Below are 25,926 nucleotides of genomic sequence, written 5' to 3'. Positions count from 1 at the left end.
TTATGGGCTGTATAAATAGATCATCTACAAAACATTTATGCAAAGAAAAAATGAGTGTATAATGTCCCTTTAATGCATATGTACATATGCCCCTGATAAAGTAATACATTTTACTAGAAGAATTATTGCTAATACAAGTATATTACAAACATTCTTAACTGAAATACACCCATGTACATTCCAACTTTGACTATTAAATATCATGTGAAATAGTAAGCCTACCTACCTGTTAGATTAGAGGGAAAATAGCGCTTATTAATGGTGAAGTAAAACTTTTGTTTTATGGGTCTTCCTTGTGCATCTTCAATGCCTTTAAACTTTTGGTCACATTGAACTGTTTAGTTTACTATCCTCTCTGGACATTCCCTGACATATTTATTAAGCAGTTTGGGCAGAAAACAATAACGTATATTATAATGTACAGGGTACTGTAACTCAGTATTCTAGCAATATTTGTGAAAAAGATAAAATATGACATTACAGACAATTACGCAGCATTTTTTATGACAGTCTATTATTTTCTTTCACATATTCATTTTATAAATAAACCTATTTCTGATGTATTTTCAGAATAAATGAATGTCCTATAACTATTGTGTATTTTATGTTTTATTTTTATTTTTTTCATTGTCAGCAAAATGTTTTCACTGTAACCATTTTTCATTGGAGATGTTTTGACTGTAGAATACAGAATTAGAAAGGAAGAAATAGCTACAAAATAAAAACCATACAGAACTAACTAGAAAGCATAACGGTAAATCAATGCTGGAAATGTGTTGCGTGAAGTTGCTTAGCTTAACATAACACGTACAGTGAAATATTCTATTCTTTGCAATAGTTTCCACCATATAAAAAAAAAAAAAAATCCAGGCACACATTTCAGCAGAATAATACTGATCTAAAAGGTTATGGGGAACTGCAGACCTTCCAAAATGGCCCCTATTTCCTGTTTGCAGTGTCTCTAATTATCCGGGACTACACTGTCTCTTCCCAAGGACACACTCAGTGGTCTTAAAGTACCGGCCCCAGGGCCACATGGGGCCCACAAGATAGATTCATCTGGCCCGCCCTTGTTTACAAGAAAAAACATTAATTGAGGCCCATTCATTTTTTTAAGGGTTCTTAGCAGTGTAATTAGTGTTCTACACAGGTGCTCACAAGATTACTATAAAGAGAAGAATGCATTGTCCAGTGCAGACTCCCACCATGCACTACAGTTTTAGTAGAATAACTTTACTTGGCATTCCCAAGATACAGATGACTGTACATGACTTTTGTGGGATACAAATCCCACCTGTGCTACTGCTTCAATAAATTTCACTTCCAGTGCCTAGTATATCCAGTTCCAGAGCACACACTCTGTTGAAGGGCCCCCCACTGGAGACAAATACTTTGCCAGGGGCCTTGATACCCCTCCTCTAACTCATCATCATCCTCAATGGAATTGAGTTTTCTTACCAACAATGTCCACCTCAAACACCCAAAATAAACTCAACAAAAAATGCACAAAGAATGAAATATTGTATTAGTCAACCAGTGCTGTAAATGCTCAGATGTTGCCATTGTCAAATTTAACCCCTTGAGTGCTAACAACGCCTCTGAGCCATCGCAGAGTTTCCCAATCAGGTGCTAACGACGGCTCAGAGCCATCGCTAGCACTCTCCCACTTTGAGGGAGATCTGGGGGCTCCCACCCGCTCCAACCCCGGCAATCGGGCCTGTTTAGTGACAGGCATCACCGGTGCTTCACGTTTTGCGCGGTGACGTCACGCGCAGTGATATTTAAAAATTACAATAACAAGTATAGGGAAAGGGGGCATGCTGCTTAGAAGCCTTTATCTCAGGCATCTAAGCCGCTACAGATCCCCAAGACCCACCGTTGGAAAGGTAATCGCCTAACCTTTCCAACGGTGTAACTCTTGGGGATCTGAAAGAAAAGAAAGTTAGAAAAAAATATATTTCAAAAAAATTAAAAATAAAAAAAAAACTTAAATTAGTTTAGCACCCAGGTGGGAAACTGCTTAGCACTCAAAGGGTTAAAGGGACATAAAACACAATTTTTTTTTTATTTATAATTCAGATAGAGCAAGCAATTTCAAAAGAAAACCTTTCTAGTTTACTTGTATTATCTTTTGTTAAAAAGCAGGGATGTAATCTCAGTCATGATTGTGCAATTGACTGTAGCCCTATGTGGCAGAAGGCTTGCAAAAATATTCTAATATTCTACATTTGCCAAAGAACTAGACAGCATCACTATTTACTGCCATATAGTGCTCCAGACACTTACCTGGGTATCTCTTCAACAAAGAATAACATGAAAAGTATTATTTTTTTGATTTACAAAAGATTTTTTTTTTTTATTAATTTCCCTTTAAGTTTTGCAGAGGAAGGGTATGGCTGTGAAACGCGTTGTGTATAGTGACGTCTGGCCAGATTCTCTGTTGCTGTATAAAACCACTCATGGATTAAGTGGCGCAAGTATTCCTCATGTTCACTTTCCAAGGGTAAATTAAAGGACCAGTCAATACAGTAGATTTGCATAATCAACAAATGCATGATAAGAAGACAATGCAATAGTACTTAGTCTGAACTTCAAATGAGAAGTAGATTTTTGTTAAATAAATTGTAATGTTATGTCTATTTCCACTCCCCCTGTATCATGTGACAGCCATCAGCCAATCACAAATGCATATACGTATATGCTGTGGATTCTTGCACATGCTCAGTAGGAGCTGATGACTCAAAAAGTGTAAATATAAAAAGACTGTGCACATTTTGTTAATTGAAGTAAATTGGAAAGTTGTTTAAAATGGCTGCTTTATCTGAATCATGAAGTTTAATTTTGACTTGTGTCCCTTTAAGTAGGAGATTTGGCAGATTATCAGGGTATTTCATTTAGCCATATCAACAATTTATAATGTTTTATATTTACTAGAATACGCGTTAGTTTAATAAATATTAAGTTATTACTGTTAGCTCCGTCTATTGCTGTATCACTAATCTACACACTAACTCTAGCATATCCCAATCATTTTATCTTACATTATGTATATTCATTTTATTAAACACAATTTTATTTATTCACATGTATATCTATGTCTGTATCTGATTTCTATCAATCTCTTTTCCCTTTGTTTTAGTTTTGTCAGATTTAAGATGAGTAAGATACATTTTCTTTATAAGGTTTTGAGAATTTGTTTATAATTAAATTAGTATTCACCTGTCCTTATGTAAAGTGCAGGAGACTCAGATACCACACGGTCTTACATAGTGAAAATGGATTTTAAAAACAGCCTTGAACATTGAATTACTTTGGAAATGAAGTAATATTTTACAGTTCCTTTCTGTGTGTGGTTAAAATAACTGAATTTTGCCTTCTAGAAAACACTTTAGCAAGAAACTTGCATACATGGGTTCATAGTGATTTTTTTAAACCTTTTTACAGCAGTACCAGCTTTGTAATTTCTGTTATTGTATCAAGGAAAGCGTTCTATTGCTTGAGAAATATAGGAACTTGTAGGTGACTCATGTGAGGGGTTTTTTTTTTTCCCTGATTTTTTTTTTTTTTTAAATTTCTAAAAACAAAATATTTTTTACAACTGAAAAATAAATAAATTGTATTTAGTTTGCTGAAACAGTTTGACAGCAGATACAAACCAATAAAGCTAAACTGCAGCCTATATTTTTAGTAGAATGTCATAGATTTACACCCACTATACATACATAATTGTTCTAAATAATAATATTAGTAATAATAAAAAAATCCTATGATATAAACTAATTATTGTTTGTTTAAAGATCAAATACAGAGACAACATTTAACAGCTAACAATTATATGCACAAGTGTATTTATACACCGTATGCATTGGCCACTATAAATAATGTACATGGCTGAGAACTCAGAACAGATATATGCCCCCTGCAGCCTCATTATACCAGTTTATGGCCCAATGAGAAGGAGAACTCAGAACAGATACAGGGCCCCTGCAGCCCATTTATACCAGCTGTATGACTTAATGAGAACCCAGAACAGATACATGCCCCCTGCAACACATTATACCAGCTGTATGACTTAATGAGAACCCAGAACAGATACATGTCCCCTGCAGTACATTATACCAGCTCTATGACTAAATGAGAACCCAGAACAGATACATGCCCCCTGCAGCCCATTATACCAGCTGTATTACTTAATGAGAACCCAGAACAGATACATGCTCCCTGCAGCCCATTATACCAGCTGTATGACTTAATGAGAACCCAGAACAGATACATGCCCCCTGCAGCCCATTATACCAGCTGTATTACTTAATGAGAACCCAGAACAGATACATGCCCCCTGCAGCCCATTATACCAGCTGTATTACTTAATGAGAACCCAGAACAGATACATGCCCCCCTGCAGCCCATTATACCAGCTGTATTACTTAATGAGAACCCAGAACAGATACATGCCCCCTGCAGCCCATTACACCAGCTGTATGACTTAATAAGAACCCAGAACAGATACATGCCCCCTGCAGCCCATTATACCAGCTGTATGACCCAATATGAACTCTGATCATATGCATGACCCCTGCAACCCTATTACACCAGCTTTATGACCCAATAAGAATTCTGAACATATACATGACCCCTGCATCCCTATTATACCAGTTGTATGACCTAATGAGAACAGATACTTGTCTCTGCAGATGCATCTGTGCATGTAGGAAGCCTATGTAGAATAGTCTTACAGTCATTTTAGGTATTCTTCACTTTTCTTACACTACTGGCTTCTAGCAATGCAAATGATTTCCACAATCTCTTCTGAAACATACAACTAATTATTAAGTAATTATACTAAACGAACTAATTAAGTAATTATACTAAAGTAAAGCAAGAAGTAAAATTAGAATGTTAAATGTAATATTATTTAATAATTTACATATTAACGTAAACATTTTGATTTCATGTAAGTCTATGTGAGTCAATATTCTGTTGCAATGCAGAATAATTTCTCATTAATATTGATAGAACAAACTCAATTAGAATATTAGCTATGAGCAATACATGTTTGTTTTTATATAGATATATGTATAATAATATAACAGAAAATATAGGTGTCTGGAAAAAAATTATAGGAGCGAAAAGTGAATAGTTCCTGGGCTTTGCCAAACCCTTCTCAAAGTGCTGGCTTTAAAAATGTACAAGTGTGGGAATTCTTAATGTTCACAGAAATTTCAAAAATCATTCTCTTGTTGCTAGAAAAAAGTTGGAATTGTATATCAGGGAAAACCACCAATTAGGAACACTGAACTGAGCAGACACCCAACTATTCCCTCTAAAATTATCCAAGCTGGATTATGATGTCAGTCCTCTAAACTAACAAAACATTATTTTTTGTAGGACGTGTCTCATGTACATGTTTTGAGAAAGATATTGTTCTACCTCAAAAGATCATCAGTTGTAATATACAGGTAAAACTCGAAAAATTAGAATATTGTGCAAAAGTTCATTTATTTCACTAATGCAACTTAAAAGGTGAAACTAATATATGAGATAGACTCATTACATGCAAAACAAGATAGTTCAAGCCGTCATAATTGTGATGATTATGGCTTACAGCTCATGAAAAAACCCAAATCCACAATCTCAGAAAAATTAGAATATTGTGAAAAGGTGCAATATTCTAGGCTCAATGTGTCCCACTCTAATCAGCTAATTAAGCCATAACACCTGCAAAGGGTTCCTGAGCCTTTAAATGGTCTCTCAGTCTGGTTCAGTAGGAATCACAATCATGGGAAAGACTGCTGACCTGACAGTTGTGCAGAAAACCATCATTGACACCCTCCATAAGGAGGGAAAGCCTCAAAAGGTAATTGCAAAAGAAGTTGGATGTTCCCAAAGTGCTGTATCAAAGCACATTAATAGAAAGTTATGTGGAATGGAAAAGTGTGGAAGAAAAAGGTGCACAAGCAGCAGGGATGACCGGAGCCTGGAGAGGATTGTCAGGAAAAGGCCATTCAAAAGCATTGGGGACTTTCACAAGAGCCACTACACACAGACGGATCCTGGACATGGGCTTCAAATGTCGTATTCCTCTTGTCAAGCCACTCCTGAACAACAAACAACATCAGAAGCGTCTTACCTGGGCTAAAGAAAAACAGACCTGGTCTGTTGCTCAGTGGTCCAAAGTCCTCTTTTCTGATGAGAGCAAATTTTGCATCTCATTTGGAAACCAAGGACCCAGAGTATGGAGGAAGAATGGAGAGGCACACATTGCAAGATGCTTGAAGTCCAGTGTGAAGTTTCCATAGTCTGTGTTGATTTGGGGAGCCATGTCATCTGCTGGTGTTGGTCCACTGTGCTTCATTAAGTCCAGGGTCAAAGCAGCCGTCTACTAGGAGATTTTGGAGCACATCATGCTTTCTTCCGCAGACAAGCTCTATGTGGATGCTGACTTCATTTTCCAGCAGCACCTGCCCACCCTGCCAAAAGCACCAAAACCTGGTTCAATGACCGTGGGATTACTGTGCTTGATTGGCCAGCAAACTCGCCTGACCTGAATCCCATAGAGAATCTATGGGGCATTGCCAAGAGAAAGATGAGAGACATGAGACCGAACAATGCAGAAGAGCTGAAGGCCGCTATTGAAGCATCCTGGTCTTCCATAACACCTCAGCAGTGTCACAGGCTGATAGCTTCCATGCCACACCGCATTGAGGCAGTAATTGCTGCAAAAGGGGCCCAAACCAAGTACTGAGTACATACAGTATGCATGCTTATACTTTTCAGAGGTCCGATATTGTTCTATGTACAATCCCTTGTTTTATTGATTGCATGTAATATTCTAATTTTCTGAGATTGTGCATTGGGGTTTTCATGAGCTGTAAGCCATAATCATCACAATTATGACAAATCACCGGCTTGAACTATCTTGCTTTGCATGTAATGAGTCTATCTCATATATTAGTTTCACCTTTTAAGTTGCATTAGTGAAATAAATGAACTTTTGCACGATATTCTAATTTTTCGAGTTTCACCTGTATATGTATATATATATATATTTTTTTTTTAAATCTACGCAGTATATTATTTCTCTGGAAGAACTCACATGAACATTCAACCAAAGATGCTATACAGCATCCATATTTATATAACCACAACTTTATAGAGTATCCCATGCTATATTCAAAGAGTTGAAAGCTGTGAAAATAATTCTACTTTCATGCTCCAGATACCTAACTGATGAAACAATTGAAGCTATTCCCAGCTCTTTAATATAGTGATACAGATAGCATTTACAATTATGTGCTTTGATTCGTTATTGGCACAGCGGGGGTTTTATCTCTCCCAAGATATTTTACTTTCAAGAAATGCTCTCCGAAGCATTTAGAACACTTTTCACGTTGTCTAATGAAATCCTACACCCACAATTTTACCATAAAAAGTACAGACTGGTAATGGTACAAGCGGTGCTAGATTTTCCCCAGAGTCAGCACATCTCAGTTCACACAGCCTTAAGTGTTAAAAATAATTTGTCAATCCCTCCAGAGATCTCAAACTCACTCCGCATTTAAAAAGACAGATTTAAGGGATAAACTTGTAACTACAAGATTATTCTGCAGGTGTGAAATGCAATACATTAACATAGAGGAGGTGTTTCAAAAAGTTTAACATTCTTGTTTGTTGCAATTGTTTTTTAATAACCTAACTCAATCCACATCTAGTAGTAGTAGAGAAGTAATCGGGACTGGTCACTAGAACAGACAGTGCTAGACAGTTATTTTGTTATCAAATACATTACATCATTTTTGTAGTTCCCTTTCTGATCATCTCTGCTGAAGCCAATTAGGCAGGGTATGCGATTGAGTTAGCCTTGTGCCATGTGCTCTTTCATTTGTCAGAATTGGAATCATTTTTCACAAATTACAGGAAATAGAATCAATATAAATAATAAAAGAAGAATACAGCAACAATGTTTACTTATCACAATTCAAGATCTTTTTTAACAATCCATTCTGAATTCTATGGATTGATACAAAATTTGTTTTTTTTGTTTTTGTTTTAAAACAGAAACACATTGACCACGCCCACTAATGGTTTTCCAGCAAAATATCACAGACTGAGCACAGAAAGTGTTAAATATTGTATTATACAATCTAATATGTAAACTTCAAGAGATTCTCAGATGTCAGTTCACCCAATAGTATATATTATTTTATTATTATGCTGTTTATATTGTAAAGTACAGGAGATTCATATGCAACTATATATATATATATATATATATATCATTATATATATATATATATATATATATATATATATATATATATGTATATATGACCAATAAAGATATCATATCTTATCCCAATACCCATGCCAAGTCCATAACCCAGAATTTTACAATTTAAGGCAGACTAACTGGCGGTTATACTATAGGACAGGGTCCCCATCAACTGCAAATGTCCAGGGAAAGTTAGGACAGCTGTAAAATATACAATAAGGGAAAAAAGCCACCCTCTCTCTCTCTCTAATAATAATATATATATATATATATATATATATATATATATATATATATGTGTGTGTGTGTGTTTGTGTTTTTTTGTTTGTTTTTTAATTGCTCGCTCTATACAGTGTTTAATTGTAACTTTCATACCCTAATGACACATTTCTTGAGACATGTAAACACCTATGCCAATATTCTATGTCCTAAACATTTTCACTGACCTAAAAACCATGTGGTTACGTGTTTTTATGAGAATCGCCTTTTTTGTAGCCCACTTACTTCAATTCAAAGCTCCACAGGGAAGCAGGACAATGGAAATCTGACTTTACAAGTTAATCAGCACTTGAGTTGGTTTTGTGGGTGCTGCCATTATACAGTGTGAGAAGAGAATAATCAGCAGTGTCAGGTGCAAGGGTTTTGTACAATCAGTCATTCCTGTGTTATTACAGCTCAGCCATGAAATGAAGAAAAAAGTTATATAGGAGAAAAAAATGAAGATTCTGCGCAAATCCATTAAAACAGCAAAAGATAATAAACAGATAAACAGGAAACAACTCCAAATAAAGGAATATTAATATTATTAAAATCTGAATTGTATCACTGCGCATTGCCAGACTTACATACAAAAGAAATGCGTTAAAGGCATTTAATACTGTTATTTTGTTAGCAAAATTTGGTGTGGTTTTGCAGTTCAGCGACACACCCCTTGGAATGCCTCTTAAATGAGGTTTATGTTATCTACTAAGTTTTGGCCAATTAGTGACACATATTAATGAGATCAAGCACTGTGCAACATGTAATTTTCATATGTAAATTATAGGGGGGGGAAATGTAGAAGAAATAAAGATAGTTTTTTTGCTATAACTGAACCATTTATGTTGGATTAAATGTTGAGTTTAATGCCTCTTTAAAAAGGGATAGTTTAGTCCAAAATAAACTTTCATGATTCAGATAGAGAATGTAATTTTAAACAATTTTCCAATTTACTTTTATCACCAATTTTGCTTTGTTCTCTTGGTATTCTTAGTTGAAAGCTAAACCTAGGAGGTTCATGTGCTAATTTCTAAGCCTCTTCTCTCAAGGCTTTTTGACAGTTTTTTCACCACTAGAGGGTGTTAGTTCATGTGTGTCATATAGATAACAATATGCTCATGCATGTGGAGTTCAGGTGAGCCAGCTATGATTGGTTAAAATGGATGTCTGTCTGTCAAAAGAACTAAAAAAAGGAGCAGTTTGCAAAGGCTTAGATACAAGGTAATCACAGAGGTAAAAAGTGTATTGATATAACTGTGTTGGTTGTGCAAAACTAGGGAATGGGTAATAAAGGGATTATCTATCTTTTTAAACAATAAAAATTCTAGTGTGGACTGTCCCTTTAAGTGTTTTACAACATAAAATTACATGGCAAACTCTCAAAAAAAAATGATCTTTGTACTTTTCTGTCAGATAATTAATTCAGCCTTTGTAAAGAATCCTTTAAGGACCCCAACTAAATAATATCTTTAGAAAATAATGTGCTCATTTCTGCCATCATTAGATCATTTGTGTATTTCCAGAAGACAAAACGTGGTTTCATACAGTGAAGTGCTGTCTATAAATAGAGTGGTTTCCTAGTGTATAAAAAAGAGAATCTCTTTTTACAACGTGTTTATATTCATTAAAAGGTTTAAATGTGTAGCCAAGGTTATTTTCCGGGAACATCCCTGTACTATTCCAGGTGAGAATAAAACTAGTGTTTGGGAGCATATGCATATATGCCTGTTTTTCATTTGCTCTCCAGCTGTATCCTAATATGGAGTGGCAGAGCAGCAAAATGTAAATACATAGGCTCCTTTTTATTAACCTGCAGGTAGCAAAAGTTCCCAGGCAGGGAACGTGTCTATCTGCATTCTCTGGGAGTGAGGCAGGAAGCTCTGCCAGAAGTCAATGCTACGCAAGACATCCTCTGCTTCTGCACAACAAACTGTATGAGAGTAGGGTCTTGTTAATCATCCTAGAGGGATCAGTCAGGATGCATTTAGGTCTGTCATCTCAGGGGTGATAGAGAGCTTAGGAACCTTATGACCGTTGCTTCTTAGATTGTCCCTTTAAAGCATCAGTCAAGGAGGAGATCCAACCGAGTATTGCCCACAAAAGCTAATTCTATTCACATATTTTTTATTAACGTATTTTTATCAAAACTCTCATCAGGGTAGATTTTGCAGTGAGAGCCTTCACTGGCAGCCAAAAGGTTAAATATTTCCTAATTATCCTCATCTAGGATGTAGCCTGTATTTTTTTTTTTTTTTTTAATTATTACAACCAAAAAACAGACCAAAAGCACTATAGGTTTATTTTAGATGTCAGTGCCTGTTTAAAAGTACCTCTTAGCTTTTTTCTGTAGTAATTATCATACAGAACGACTGATAATCAGAAGTAAAATAAATCACACAGAAAACCAAATAAAATATTATACTACTATCTAGAGTTTTGCTAGGCTGTTTATCTAAATGCTATTGATTGAGTTGCAGGAACCATGTTTATTTACCGCAAAATTGTTCGACTTTAAAGCAAAATTATTTACTGAGGAAATCAGTAGCCCATTATTCCCTAAAGAAAAAGATTTATTGAGCTTTAGAAACTGGGAACGGGAAGAATAATTGACAAATAAAAAAGCATGAGGGGAAAATGAGGCATCTTTGTGCCCTCACCGTAGTTAAAGGGAAAGTAAACACATTGTAATTACAAGACATTCTCTATATTAAGACCAGATTACAAGTGGAGCACAATATTTTTTGCGGTGAGAGATAAGGGGGTTTATTGCGGGTGTTTGAACTCATCAGGCTTACCGCACATATTACTAGTTGAAGAGAAAATGTTGATTGCTTTAGCGCAATCACGATATATGCTAAGAATGATTTACCCGCGGACTTCAGAGCTCTGCTTAACTGTTTGTGAAACTAAAAAGTTGCACAAAACACATAAAAATACATTACAAAGTACAGTTACAGTAAAAAATATTGCACACCAAAGTTATACAAGGCTCAACTATATGAGGTCTCAAGGTGTTAGAAAAAAAAGACATGCAAAGGGCTTTAACAGAGATACATACATATACATGTTTATATATGTGTACATATAATATTTCTTTAATTTATATGTGTACATATGTATTTCTGTATTTATATGTGTATATATGTATTTCTGTATTTATATGTGTATATATTGTTATTTCTGTATTATATGTGTACATATGTATTTCTGTATTTATATGTGTATATAAGTATTTCTGTATTTATATGTGTATATATGTATTTATGTATTTTATATGTGTATAATATGGTATTTCTGTATTTATATGTGTAAATATGTATTTCTGTATTTATATGTGTATATATGATTTCTGTATTTATATGTGTATTTATGTATTTCTGTATTTATATGTGTATATATGTATTTATGTATTTATATGTGTATATATGTATTTATGTATTTATATGTGTATATATGTATTTATGTATTTATATGTGTACATATATATTTCTGTATTTATATGTGTACATATATATTTCTGTATTTATATGTGTATATATGTATTTCTGTATTTATATGTGTATTATATGTAATTTCTGTATTTATATGTGTACATATGTATTTCTGTATTTATATGAGTACATATGTATTTATGTATTTATATGTGGTACATATGTATTTATGATTTATGTGTATATATGTATTTATGTATTTATATGTGTAATACGTATTTATATGTGTATATATGTATTTCTGTATTTATTATGTGTACATATTGTATTTCTGTATTTAGTATACATACATATGTATTGTATGTATTTATGAAAGAGGAAAAAGGAATGCAGAGTCTTCAAGGTAGATGAAATGAAGTTTTTATTAGGAGCAGGCTTATCTTCAGACACAGGTAAGCTCTATCTTACGCGTTACGCGCATGAGCACATGCGCTTCATCAGAGATGTATTTATGGTATTTATGTGTATATATGTAGTTAATGTATTTATATGTTTATATATGTATTTATATGTGTACATGTGTATTTCTGTATTTATAGTGTACATATGTATTTATGTATTTATATGTGTATATATGTATTTCTGTATTTATATGTGTACATAGTTATTTCTGTATTTATATGTGTATATATGTAGTTATTATTTTTGCGTGAGAGTGGGGTGTTTTTTTCACTTTTTTCTCTTTTGACTTCTATGGGGGTATACGTGAACACGCTTTGTGAGATTCTAACTTTGGCTTTTTGCGCTCGTCAGGTGTTAGCGTGAGAGCAAAAACATTTTACTTTCAGCTCATAATACGGAGTGCAACCCGACAAGCGCATAAAAGCTTACTTCTAGTGCAATTAACGCTCGAGCGGGTAGCAATTATTAGTGTGCCACTTGCAATTCTGACCCTTAGTGTTTAATGGTCACTCTAAGACACATGCTTGCTCCTCTCATGGAAATGACCTAATTTTCAACAAAGACAAAGGGGTCTATTTATCAAGCTCCGAACGGAGCTTGAGGACCCGTATTTCTGTGAGCCTTCAGGCTCGCCAGAAACACAAGTTATGAAGCAGCGGTCTAAAGACCGCTGCTCCATAACCTGTCCGCCTGCTCTGATGGCGGCGGACAGACATCGCCTGAAATCGACCAGATCCAATACGATCGGTTTGATTGACACCCCCCTGCTGGCGGCAAATCTGCAGGAGGCGGCGTTGCACACCAGCAGTTCACAAGAACTGCTGGTGCAATGATAAATGCTGACAGCATTTGCTGTCGGCATTTTATCGATGTGCGGCAGGGCATGATTCGCAAATATTGGATCATGTCTGCTCACACATTAATAAATAGGCCCCAAAAGGTTAATAAAAGTACATTAGAGATATTTTTTATTAATCGAGACAATCTGTTTGAATCATGGAAACTTAATTTTGGTTTCCGTGTCCCTTTAATGAATCTAGGGCTTTTATAAGGCAGAGAGAGCTGCAGGAGGATACAGAGGTCCCAAACTGTAGCAATCCCACAAAATGCAGGACAATTGGGAATCTGCTGTTGGACTAAAATCATTTTTAATGAGTCAACTATAATATCTTACATGCAAATATTGTTAGGTCACAAATAAAAATCAAATGATAAAATACAAATGATGCTAATGCCCAACATTTTGAAAATGAGAAAAAATAAAAACAGAGGTCTTGTTATATCTGAGGTTTAAGTCATCAATTGACAGAGCATTACAAATGACATAAATACTACAGTTCCTTACCTATAACTTATTCTAACTTCGGCTTTTTGCGGCTCATCGGGTTAGCGCCGCTTCACTTTCAACTCATAATACGAGCGAAACCCGACAAGCGCCAAAAAGCTTACTTCTAGTGCAATTAACGCTCGAGTGGGAGCAATTATTAGTGTGCCCTTGCAATCTGGCCCTTAGTGTTTATTGTCACATTAAGACACATGCCTGCTCCTCTCATGGAAATGATCTAAATTTAAGCAAAGAGACAGACCAATACAAAAGGTAAATAAAAGTACATTAGAGATTATTTTTTCTTAATCCTACAATTCTGTTTGAATCATGAAAACTTCATTTTGGTTTCCGTGTCGCTTTAATCACCATATTCGTGTTTGTGATGATATTCGCATTTGTCTTTTTCTTTGTGGCAGAAGGAAACGCTATAAAGCCTGAGTTGGACCTAACTGAGGAGAATCTTTCTGTAAATCCCTTTTCAGCTACTTATAAACAAAAACGTCAATTTGCACAGATATATATTGACAGCCAAATCAATAGCACAATGACTCATGAACAGCAATATCTCTCCATCATATCCTGCAATATACTGAAAAAAAGAACATATGAAAAAAACAAAACATACCTCCCTATTTATAAAGATTTTCTATCAGGTCTAACTATGCGATTGTTTGTCTGCTAGAACATCATTAATGAGAATTATAGCAGGTGTAAGGGAAACCTGTTAGTAGATCTGTCATTTTATATATTTTACTCAAAACACACTTATACAAAAAACATAAAAATGTACTGAGGCTTCTAATTCTTCAGCTGCAAAATGTCCAGTCAATAATCTGTTTGCCCAATACTCTTTCTAAAGAAAGGTTTAATAGCGCTTTAATTTCACAGATTTGTAGAAAAGTGGTGTTTTCAGATAATAACCTACAGGTGCTGGTAGCTAATGGATTTGATTTATAGACACCCGTGAGATTGTTGAATTCATAAAATAGTTAAAGGGACAGTCTACACCAGAATTTTTATTGTTTTAAAAGATAGATAATCCCTTTATTACACATTCCCCAGTTTTGCATAACCAACACAGTTTATATTAATATCACTTTTAACCGCTGTGATTATCTTGTATCTAAGCCTCTGCAGACTGCCCCCTTTATTTCAGTTCTTTTGACAGACTTGCAGTTTAGCCAATCAGTGCCTGCTCCCAGATAACTTCACGTGCACAAGCACATTGTTATCTATATGAAATACGTGAACTAACACCCTCTAGTGGTGAAAAACAGTTAAAATGCATTCTGAAAAGAGGTGGCCTTCAAGGTCTAAGAAATTAGCATATGTTCCTCCTAGGTTAAGCTTTCAACTAAGAATACCAAGAGAACAAAGTCAAATTGGTGATAAAAGTAAATTGGAAAATTGTTTAAAATTACATGCTCTATCTGAATCATGAAAGTTTATTTTGGCCTAGACTGTCCCTTTAAATTCAAGATTATATTAAAAAGTTCATTGAGCGTTTGATTCATCTTTATTTTTCCCAGTTTCAAATAGCAAGCCTTCCTTCCTTTAGCATTTATAGTTCCAGATTACAAGATCCATGAGTGTGCTATGGCAGGGTCTGGCAATACATCCTGGATCATGTTTGGGGACTCAGAGTCTTAGGCTGAGATAGGAGAATCCGTGAGCGTGCTATGGGCAGGGTCCGGAAATACATCCTGGATCATGTTTGGGACTCAGAGTCTTAGGCTGAGATAGTGAGATCGTGAGCGTGCTATGGGCAGGGCCTGGAAATACATCCTGGATCATGTTTGGGACTCAGAGTCTTAGGCTGAGATAGTGAGATCTTTGAGTATGCTATGGGCAGTGACAGGCAATACATCCTGGATCATGTTTGGACTCAGAGTCTGTAGGCTGAGATAGTGAGATCCATGAGCGTGCTATGGGCAGGTCTGGCAAATACAGTCATGGATCATGTTTGGGACTCTGAGTCTTAGGCTGAGATAGTGAGTTCCGTGAGCGTGCTATGGGCGAGGGTCTGGCAATACATCCTGGATCATGTTTGGGGACTCAGAGTCTTAGGCTGAGATAGTGAGATATTTGAGCATGCTATGGGCAGGGTCTGGCAATACATCCTGGATCATGTTTGGGACTCTGAGTCTTAGGCTGAGATAGTGAGATCCATGAGCGTGCTATGGGCAGGGTCTGGCAATACATCCTGGATCATGTTTGGGACTCAGAGTCTTAGGCTGAGATAGTGAGATCCGTGAGTGTGCTATGGGCAGTGACAGGCAATACATCCTGGATCATGTTTGGGACTCAGAGTCTTAGGCTGAGATAAGGAGATCTGTGAGCGTGCTATGGGCAGGATCAGGCAATACATCCTGGATCATGTTTGGGACTCAGAGTCTTAGGCTGAAATATGGAGATCAGTGAGCGTGCTATGGGTAGGGTCAGGCAATATGTACTGGGTCATGTTTGGGACTGGGAGTCTTAGGCTGGAAAAGGGAGTTCCGTGAGAATGCTATGGGCAGGGTCAGGCAATACATCCTGGATCATGTTTGGGAGAGGGAGTCTTAGGCTGAGATAGGGAAATCCGTGAGCGTGCTATGGGTAGGGTCTGGCAATACATCCTGGATCATGTTTGGAACTGGGAGTCTTAGGCTAAGATAGGGAGATCTGTGACCATGTAATTGACAGGTTTAGGCAATATATACTTAGTCATGTTTGGGACTGGGAGTCTTAGGCTGGAATAGGGAGATCTGTGAGCATGCTATGGGCAGGGTCAGTTTGGCCAAGAATTTGGCTAGATAGTTTCTGGTTTTACTTCTAGAATCCAGGCAGAGAGAGATGCAGGAGGATACAGATGTCTCAAACTGTAGCAATCTCACAAAATCCAGGACAATTGGGAACTTCATTTTTTAATAAGTCAACTGTAATATTCTAATATGCAAAAATTGTTAGGTCAAAAATAAAAACAAATTATAAAAGGCAAATTATGTTAATGCCCAACATTTTGAAATTAGAAAAAATAAAAACAGTGGTCGATCCGATAAAAATCGTCGCCCCCAAAAGCCGGCGACGCCAATATTTACGCTGGTTTGGTATCACATATACGGCGTAACCTAGAAGTTACGCGCGTATATTTCTGCCGTCGCCCGTAGTTTTTTGGGCTATAGGCAGGTATACCAAACCAGCGCAGTTTGGTATCCAATATGCAGCGTAAGGACTTACGTGGCGAAAATGGAGAAATCTTACTCCATTTTCACCTCGCCACAAAAAGCAGCCGTAAGAAGCCTTACGCTGACTATTGGAGCCCCGTAACTCCCTAAACTGGCTGCTAAAATAAACCTAAAACCTAACGCATGCGCAATGTCTATCTCCCTGTCAACCGCGATCTTCTAAAATAAACCTAACACCTAACGCATGTGCAATGTCTATCTCCCTGTCAACCGTGATCTTCTAAAATAAACCTAACACCTAACGCATGCGCAATGTCTATCTCCCTGTCAACCGCGATCTTCTAAAATAAACCTAACACCTAACGCATGCGCAATGTCTATCTACCTGTCAACCGCGATCCCCCCCCGAAATCCCTAATAAAGTTATTAACCCCTAAACCGCCACTCCCGGACCCCGCCGCCATCTACATAAACTAACCCCCTACTGTGAGCCCCTAAAACCGCCACCATCTAACTGATTTATCCCCTAATGTGAACCCCTAAAACCACCGCCATCTACCTTATCTATCCCCTAATGTGAACCCCTTACACCGCTGCCATCTACCTTATCTATCCCCTAATTAGAACCCCTTACACCGCTGTCATCTACCTTATCTATCCCCTAATTAGAACCCCTTACACCGCTGTCATCTACCTTATCTATCCCCTAATTAGAACCCCTTACACCGCTGTCATCTACCTTATCTATCCCCTAATCTGACCCCTTACACCGCCGCCACCTATATAAAAATTATTAACCCCTAATCTAATCCCCCTATACCGCCGCCAGCTATATTAATATTATTAACCCCTAATGTAAGCCCCTTACACCGCCGCCATCTCTATTAAAATGATTAACCCCTAATTTAATCTACCTACCCCGCCGCCAGCTATGTTATCTATATTAACCCTAAGTATATTATAGCTAATATAGGTATTACATTATATTATTAACTATATTAACCCTAATTATATTAGGGTTAATATAGTTAATATAGTTACTATAGTATTTATATTAACTATATCAACTCTATCTAACCTTAACACCCCTAACTAAATTTATATTAAATTAATCTAATTCATTTATAAACTAAAATATTCCTATTTAAATCTAAATACTTACATATAAAATAAACCCTAAGATAGCTACAATATAATTAATAATTACATTGTAGCTATGTTAGGGTTAATATTTATTTTACAGGTAAATTGTTAATTATTTTAACTAGGTATAATAGCTATTAAATAGTTATTAACTATTTAATATCTACCTAGTTAAAATAATTACCCAATTACCTGTAAAATAAATCCTAACCTAAGTTACAAATACACCTACACTATCAATAAATTAAATAAACTACAAACATCTATCTAAAAATACAATTAAATTAACTAAACTAAATTACAAAAAAAACCAAACACTAAATTACAAAAAATAAAAAAAGATTACAAGATTTTTAAGCTAATTACACCTATTCTAAGCCCCCTAAGAAAATAATAAACCCCCAAAATAAAAAAAATTCCCTGCCCTATTCTAAATTAAAAAAAGTTCAAAGCTCTTTACCTTACCAGCCCTTAAAAGGGCCTTTTGTGGGGCATGCCCCAAAGAATTCAGCTCTTTTGCATACAAATACAATACCCCCCCCCCATTACAACCCACCACCCACATACCCCTATTCTAAAACCACCCAAACCCCCCTTAAAAAAGCCTAACACTACCCCCCTGAAGATCTCCCTACCTTGTCTTCACCACACCACGGGCCGAACTCCTGATCCGATCCGGGGATGTCTTGCTCCAAGCGGCAAAGAAGAATTCTTCCTCCGGCGATGTCTTCCTCCAAGCGGCAAAGAAGAATTCTTCCTCCGGCGACGTCTTCCTCCAAGCGGCAGCAAAGTCTTCATTCTTCCGGCGGCATCTTCAATCTTCTTTCTTCGCTCCGCCGCCGCGGAGCATCCATCCCGGCCGACGACTGAACGACGAATGAGGTACCTTTAAATGACGTCATCCAAGATGGCGTCCGCCGAATTCCGATTGGCTGATAGGATTCTATCAGCCAATCGGAATTAAGTTAGAAAAATCTGATTGGCTGATTGAATCAGCCAATCAGATTCAAGTTCAATCCGATTGGCTGATCCAATCAGTCAATCAGATTGAGCTCGCATTCTATTAGCTGTTTGGTTTTTTTTGTAATTTAGTTTAGTTAATTTAATTGTATTTTTAGATAGATGTTTGTAGTTTATTTAATTTATTGATAGTGTAGGTGTATTTGTAACTTAGGTTAGGATTTATTTTACAGGTAATTGGGTAATTATTTTAACTAGGTAGATATTAAATAGTTAATAACTATTTAATAGCTATTGTACCTAGTTAAAATAATTAACAATTTACCTGTAAAATAAATATTAACCCTAACATAGCTACAATGTAATTATTAATTATATTGTAGCTATCTTAGGGTTTATTTTATAGGTAAGTATTTAGATTTAAATAGGAATATTTTAGTTTATAAATGAATTAGATTAATTTAATATAAATTTAGTTAGGGGTGTTAGGGTTAGATAGAGTTAATATAGTTAATATAAATACTATAGTAACTATATTAACTATATTAACCCTAATATAATTAGGGTTAATATAGTTAATATATATAATGTAATACCTATATTAACTATAATATACTTAGGGTTAATATAGATAATATAGCTGGCGGCGGGGTAGGTAGATTAAATTAGGGGTTAATCATTTTAATAGAGATGGCGGCGGTGTTAGGGGCTTACATTAGGGGTTAATAATTTTAAGATAGATGGCAGCGGTGTTAGGGGCTCACTTTAGGGGGTTATAGATATATATAGCTGGCGGCGGGGTACGGGAGCGACGGTTTAGGGGTTAATAACTTTATTAGGTGCGGCGGGGTACGGGAGCGGCGGTTTAGGGGTTAATAGCTTTTTTATTGTTAGGCTAGTGAGGGGGGATAGCGGATAGAGGGTTAGACGTGTCGGGCTATGATTAGGAGGCGTGTTAGACAGTGCGGGTGATTTAGACTTTAGTCAGGTTTTATAGGCGCCGGCAGTTTCTAACGTGGCGCAAATCACTGGCGACTCCAAAAATCTGTACTTACGCAGATTTCTGGACATCGCTGGTTTGTGAGACTTGCGCCACTTTAGCAAGTGACGGCGCCGCATATTGGATGGCTCGAGTTGCGAGCTGAAACTGCGGGCGACGTGGGTTCCCTCGCTTGCGCCGCAAACTGCGATCTATATCGGATCGCGCCCCTGAGGTTTAAGTCAGCAATTGACAAAGCGTTACAAAATGACATAAATACTACAGTTCCTCCCTGATTACTAAGTACCTCCCACACTCACTAACACACCTGCCAATGTTCGGAAACAAAACAACATGAAATTCTGAAGGGAACTGTCAGTAAATGTTAAGCTTTAAATGTTGAAAACTTAAAGGGACATGAAAGCCAAAATAACTATTTCACGATTCAGATAGAGCATATTATTTTAAATAACTTTCCAATTTACTTCAACTCTCTAATTTAATTTGTTCTGTTGGTATCCTTTCTTGAAAAGCATACTTAGGTATGCTAAGGAGCAGCAATGAACTACTGCTGATTGGTGTCTGCACATATATGCCTCTTGCCATTGGCTCACCCAATGTATTCAGTCAGCTTCCAGTAGTGCATTGATGATCCTTTAAAAAAGGATAAGAAAGAGAATTAAACAAATTTGATAATAGAATTAGATTGTGAAGTTATTGAAAAAATTGTATGCTGTATCTGAATCATGAAAGACATTTTTGTTGATTCATGTCCCTTTAAAGGGGACTTAAACGTCAAAATTAAATTACATTTTTATGATTCAGATAAAGTTATGGAATTTAAGATACTTTTACATTCCACATCTCTTATCAAATTTAGCTATTATTATTATCAGTTACATGTAGAGAGCCAACAGATTACGCAGTAACCGCACCTATGCCTCTTGTCAATGGCTCACCATATGTGTCAGAATTGTAGCTCCTGGGGTGAACTTTAATTGTGTGTTTAATCTCTTTGCAGTGGTTAAACACTAGTTATATGCAATAAACAATTAGTAATAAAATGTTCTAAAACAACAATATTTTTTTGAACTTATTTTCCTTTAAAATGATTTGATTTTACTTGGGAAAAAATATGTTTGCATACAATGGTCCCTTTAATTGTGTTGATTTTAAAAATCTATCAGTGTCTCTTTAAGAACGCTTTGAGCTTCCTGGGAATGGTACAAAAACACAGACACTAATTTGCAAATACTACTTTATTTCTAAATCCACTAAAGTTTTTTTGAGAACTTAACTTCAAACAAAAGATGTCAGTTACGTCTGTTAAATTGTATTTGATGCTTGAATTGCAAATTGGAATCTACTGCATTGCTATAACATAATCTTAGAAATTACACTAAAAAAAAACCAAAGGAACAAAATGATGCAACTGAATTGTTTCAATTTTTTTCAAGTATTCCCTGAATAGTGCAGAAAAGATTTGAGATATTAAAAAATAACAATATACAAGTGCTTGCAGATATATATGCTCATTTACAGAAATGCTATAAACAGAGGTAATAGAATTGAATCCATAATTTGCTTTTTGCAATAATATCTACACCCTAAACATTTATTATATAAACTGTGATGGTGAATGTTAACCCCTTAGTTAAAAATTAGTGCTGCCACTCATTCCTAAGTATGCATGACATTTTCTGCAATTCTTTAAAAATAAAATATTAGTCAAATTGGTTTGATTAGAGTATGTTTGTCCAGCCTAAGATATAGGGGCCATAACGTGGCTCTCAAATTTTATATACAGTATATATATATATATATATACACACAGGGCTTTTTTGTGGGGGTACTCTGCCAACTCATAAGAGGTTATATTTGTAATTATCATGTAAATACTCTAGGCTTCACAAGTGGGGGCTGCAAAATGCATCAAACATTTTAAATAATCTTGTCCGTTGGCTTTACTCAAAGTTACTATTCAGAAAATATCAATCAAAAATCAATGTGAGTACGGCATCTTTTTTTTGAGTGTCTGCACCTTTTCTTTTACAAAACAAGCACTGTAATATATATATATTTATATATATATTATATATATAATTTATTCCACTTCATCCAATATATAGATTCCACTCCATCCAATCATTCAATCCAAACACTAAATCTTCCTAATTTACAAGCCACGGAGGGTCCTTCTTCTCCTCTGCAGATGCTTAATGCCTGACCTCTTACGTGTATGTAATGACAATGGATATGTTTCAGGGTCCAGTTATCTAAAGTTATCTGGGCTTGCAAGATTCTGTAAGAAATCTCACCCGTACTATGGGACAGATTCTATAAAGGTTTCTTGGCTGGCGAGAGTCTCTAAGAATGCTTAAAGTGGGTAGAGACTCCAAATTTAAAAGATCTTTATTTTTCATCAGTGCAGTGTCCAACAGGTTACAACAAGCAACGTTTCGGCACACACCGCCTTATTCATGCTTAACTTTTAACTACAAAAATTGTGTTAAAATAGTGCATTTTAGGCACCAAAAAGATACAAATATATACTGCCACCTAGTGGTTATAATTATTATTTGCAAATAAGTGATTTTTTTTTGCTATTTATACTTACATAATTTAAGTGGTAATTGTCACATAAATGTATAAATAAAACTAAAATTAAAAACATTTAAACTTTTCAATAGTAAAATTATTTCATGAAGCACAATTTAGTTTATCATCATATATAATTAACTGAAATAAAATATGTTTACCAAAAAACTGTCCAGTCATATTTTAGTTAGATAAACCAATACATTTCCCTTTACCACCCCTCCTAGGTATCTTAACTTGTTCTAAGCTTACCATACTTTATTTTTCCACTTTTTTACCCTTAAAACAGGGGGGTCTCCACACACAACTAAATAAGATGCTTGAAGGAAAGAGTGATACAGAATGATCAGACTCGGGGAGAGGGTCTCGGCATCTCTCTTAATTAATCAATAAGCTACCTAAAGAATTTTTTTTTGTTTCGACTGGAGAATCGGTGGTATTTATTTACTCTTTATTCATCTTTCTAATGTTCACTGAGTTTAACTTTATCAACCAATGTTTTAATGTTCAACTTACTCATTGTTGGGACAAACACCCTTCTGTCCTTTAAATTTGCTAGGGTGAAAGGAAAGGATTCTAATACTTTCACATAGCTTAATTCCTGTTCGAGAGTCCCTACTGAATCTAGACTTTAAATATGGACTATCCGGAAAGGAATTCACCAAACCTGGAATAGACTCTCTCCACTTCTAACCAAATGATGTTCCGGAATATTTAAAGAACTCACAGGAAATAGTAATTGATATGTATTTTTACATGTTGTCCCTCACACCGTGGTTGTATTAAATTACTAATTATTTCTTTTTCAATAAAAAAGATTTAAACATAAAACAGGGTGTCTCACTGTGGTCCTGATGATCAAATGTTCACAAGCAAGTTTCAGTGCCCTCTACATTAAAATCGCTGTTATTTTCCTATGTATATGTTTTTCCTTTCAGAGTAGTTAGTGTTTTTGCGTATTTTGTCACAACCTCTCACCTTTTAGTTTGCAAGAAGAAACCGTATCTGTAGGGTGGAAAATGTTTAGATAATTATGCTTGCGTTTAACCCTTCTTGACAGGGGCAAATGTTCCCGATCAGAACAAAGTTCAGAAGTAAACATTTGCAGGAATCAGAAAGTCACTTTAACACTGGGATCGGATCCTGGGGGATTGCCTACTATACTATGCTTGACCCACAGTTTCTTTAAAGCAGGAGGTGCAGGACGCTGAATAACATAAGACGCTCCATGTTGTCCTAACTGCACTAAGCGGTAAAAAAACTATTTCATACACGGCAATGTTCAGCCACACTTTATAATAATAAAACAATCTTGTTTTGTATTTTTTATTTGGAAGTATGAATTTCTATGTATAAATAAAAGAGAGAAGTGTTTAGCCTGGGAATGAACAATAGCACGATAGCTTGTTCTACGGCGAGTTACCATCCTAGGAGCAGCCTCTTTTTGCTCAACATATGCCTTTCACAGGAGGAGAACTTTCCTGTAGTATATCAGTCTGACCCTAGCTAAACAGTGCAGTCCAGTCCCGAAAATACCAGCCAATCCCTTTCTTAACAAGAGAATTGCCTGGTATTTTGGGGCTGGACTGACCTTACGCGGCGGGATCAGGACCTGATATACTTCAGGAAAGTTTTCCTCTGTGAAAAGCACAACTGGGCTTAAATAGGCTGCACCTGAGGTGGTTAACTTGCCATAGAACAAGCTACTGGGTCATTGTTCGTTCCTGGGTAGAGCACTGCTCTCTTTGTATGAATTGTATTATGACCCTGGTAAGGTCTCCCATATGGCTGCACTTCACTGACGATTTCCCACAGAAGGCCGAAACAATCATCTGAGGTTGTCATGTTCCTTGTTCAGAGGAGAATTGCCTGGTAATTCAGGGCTGGACTGACCTTACGCAGCGGGATCAGACTGATATACTTCAGGAAAGTTTTCCTCTGTGAGAAGCACAACTGGGCTTAAATGGGGCTTGCTCCTAGGTGGTAACTCGCCATAGAACTAGCTAATGAGCTTTTCGTTCCTTGTAGAGCACTTCTCTCTTTGTATGCATGAATTTCTATGTGTTTTTTGCACATCCAGTTTACTTAAATTATGATTTACACTGTGCATATTTAATAAGTTTTATACCTGTGTAAGTTGCTTACAATGTTTACGTTTTTGATTAAAATACCATTTTTAGTGAACAATTTTGTTTTACGATTTTGACACACCTTAACAATACAATTTATTCCTGTATATTTTTGTGTGAATGGTTCAATTATTTGTTTTGTATGATTTTTAAAATTACGATTTATCTCTTAAAACTAAAGAAACAACATAAAGAATTCCAAACATGTATATTTCATATATAGCAAGTTGTGTTTATGAGATATGATTATTTTTGTATGCTTAAATAGAATCAAAATGGTTAGAAACTATGTAATAACTGAATTCTATGCACATAATCCTTAGGTTGGAATAGTACTGCAAACAAAAAATCTATTTATGGCATGCGAGTGAGCTGTAGAGACCTTGCGCTGATGTTTATCACATCCCAACAGAAATATTAGCCGGAGGAGGTTTTCTGTACCTGCAGATACAAAATGGGAACTGACAGCTTAGTTGGTGCAGATGCCATTTCAACATGTTTTTTTCCAGGCTTTCGATGATTAAAGGATTAGTTTTTGCTCAACACGAAATTAAAACCATTTTCCAAATTGAGTTCTATCATTTTTTATCCAGCCTGAGTTAAAGAAGTAATCTTAATCTTAGTACTGGCTTCTTCTGGTAGGTTGTTCTGCTGCTAACAGAATCTAAGCTAATGTAGATGAAACATGTATATATATATATATATATATATATATATAATATATATATATATATATATACTGATCAAGCAGATCCTTCTCCACGTCCTATAACTCAGCTGTTAAATCTGATGATTGTAGGTCCCTGCTCATACCTCAGGGGTGCAAAGGGGTTGTTATTAATTCCTATATCACCCTAAAATCTCAAGGTGTCAACTACCAGGAATTTGTAATTAGAGTACATTTTAAATTGTCAGAAAGAAGTATTGCAGGGAGAAGGGAACATATAAATTGCAATTAAAGTTAGGAATACTGACCTCCCCAAATGACACTGATCTTGCAGTGTGCTCTCTTTTATGCCTGAAGCTCCCCTTGCCAGAGCAAATGTCCTTTATTTTGTGGTAATATCTCTGGCTTTACCCTATGGTATTGCGGACCCCACTCTACCCCATCCACATTACATCCTAACGCCACCCATGACACAATAATGATCCTGCCCCCTCTCATCAAAGCACCACCCACAAGGAACGTCACCTTCCTGT

General features: G+C 36.0%; 1 protein-coding gene across 1 annotated transcript in view; it reads right to left on the bottom strand.

The window, feature by feature from the left end:
* Window positions 1–25,926, bottom strand: part of ADGRB1 (adhesion G protein-coupled receptor B1) — a 736,329-nt gene that overhangs the window by 696,208 nt on the left and 14,195 nt on the right. The window contains 1 exon segment of the mRNA XM_053715405.1: window positions 17,425–17,431. Within this exon segment, the coding sequence (XP_053571380.1) occupies window positions 17,425–17,431 (7 nt within the window).

This window comes from Bombina bombina, chromosome 5, assembly GCF_027579735.1.
Source record: "Bombina bombina isolate aBomBom1 chromosome 5, aBomBom1.pri, whole genome shotgun sequence".
Classification (NCBI taxonomy): Eukaryota; Metazoa; Chordata; class Amphibia; order Anura; family Bombinatoridae; genus Bombina; species Bombina bombina.
Note: the sequence above shows the minus strand (reverse complement) of the source record. Positions and strands in the feature narration are given on the sequence as shown.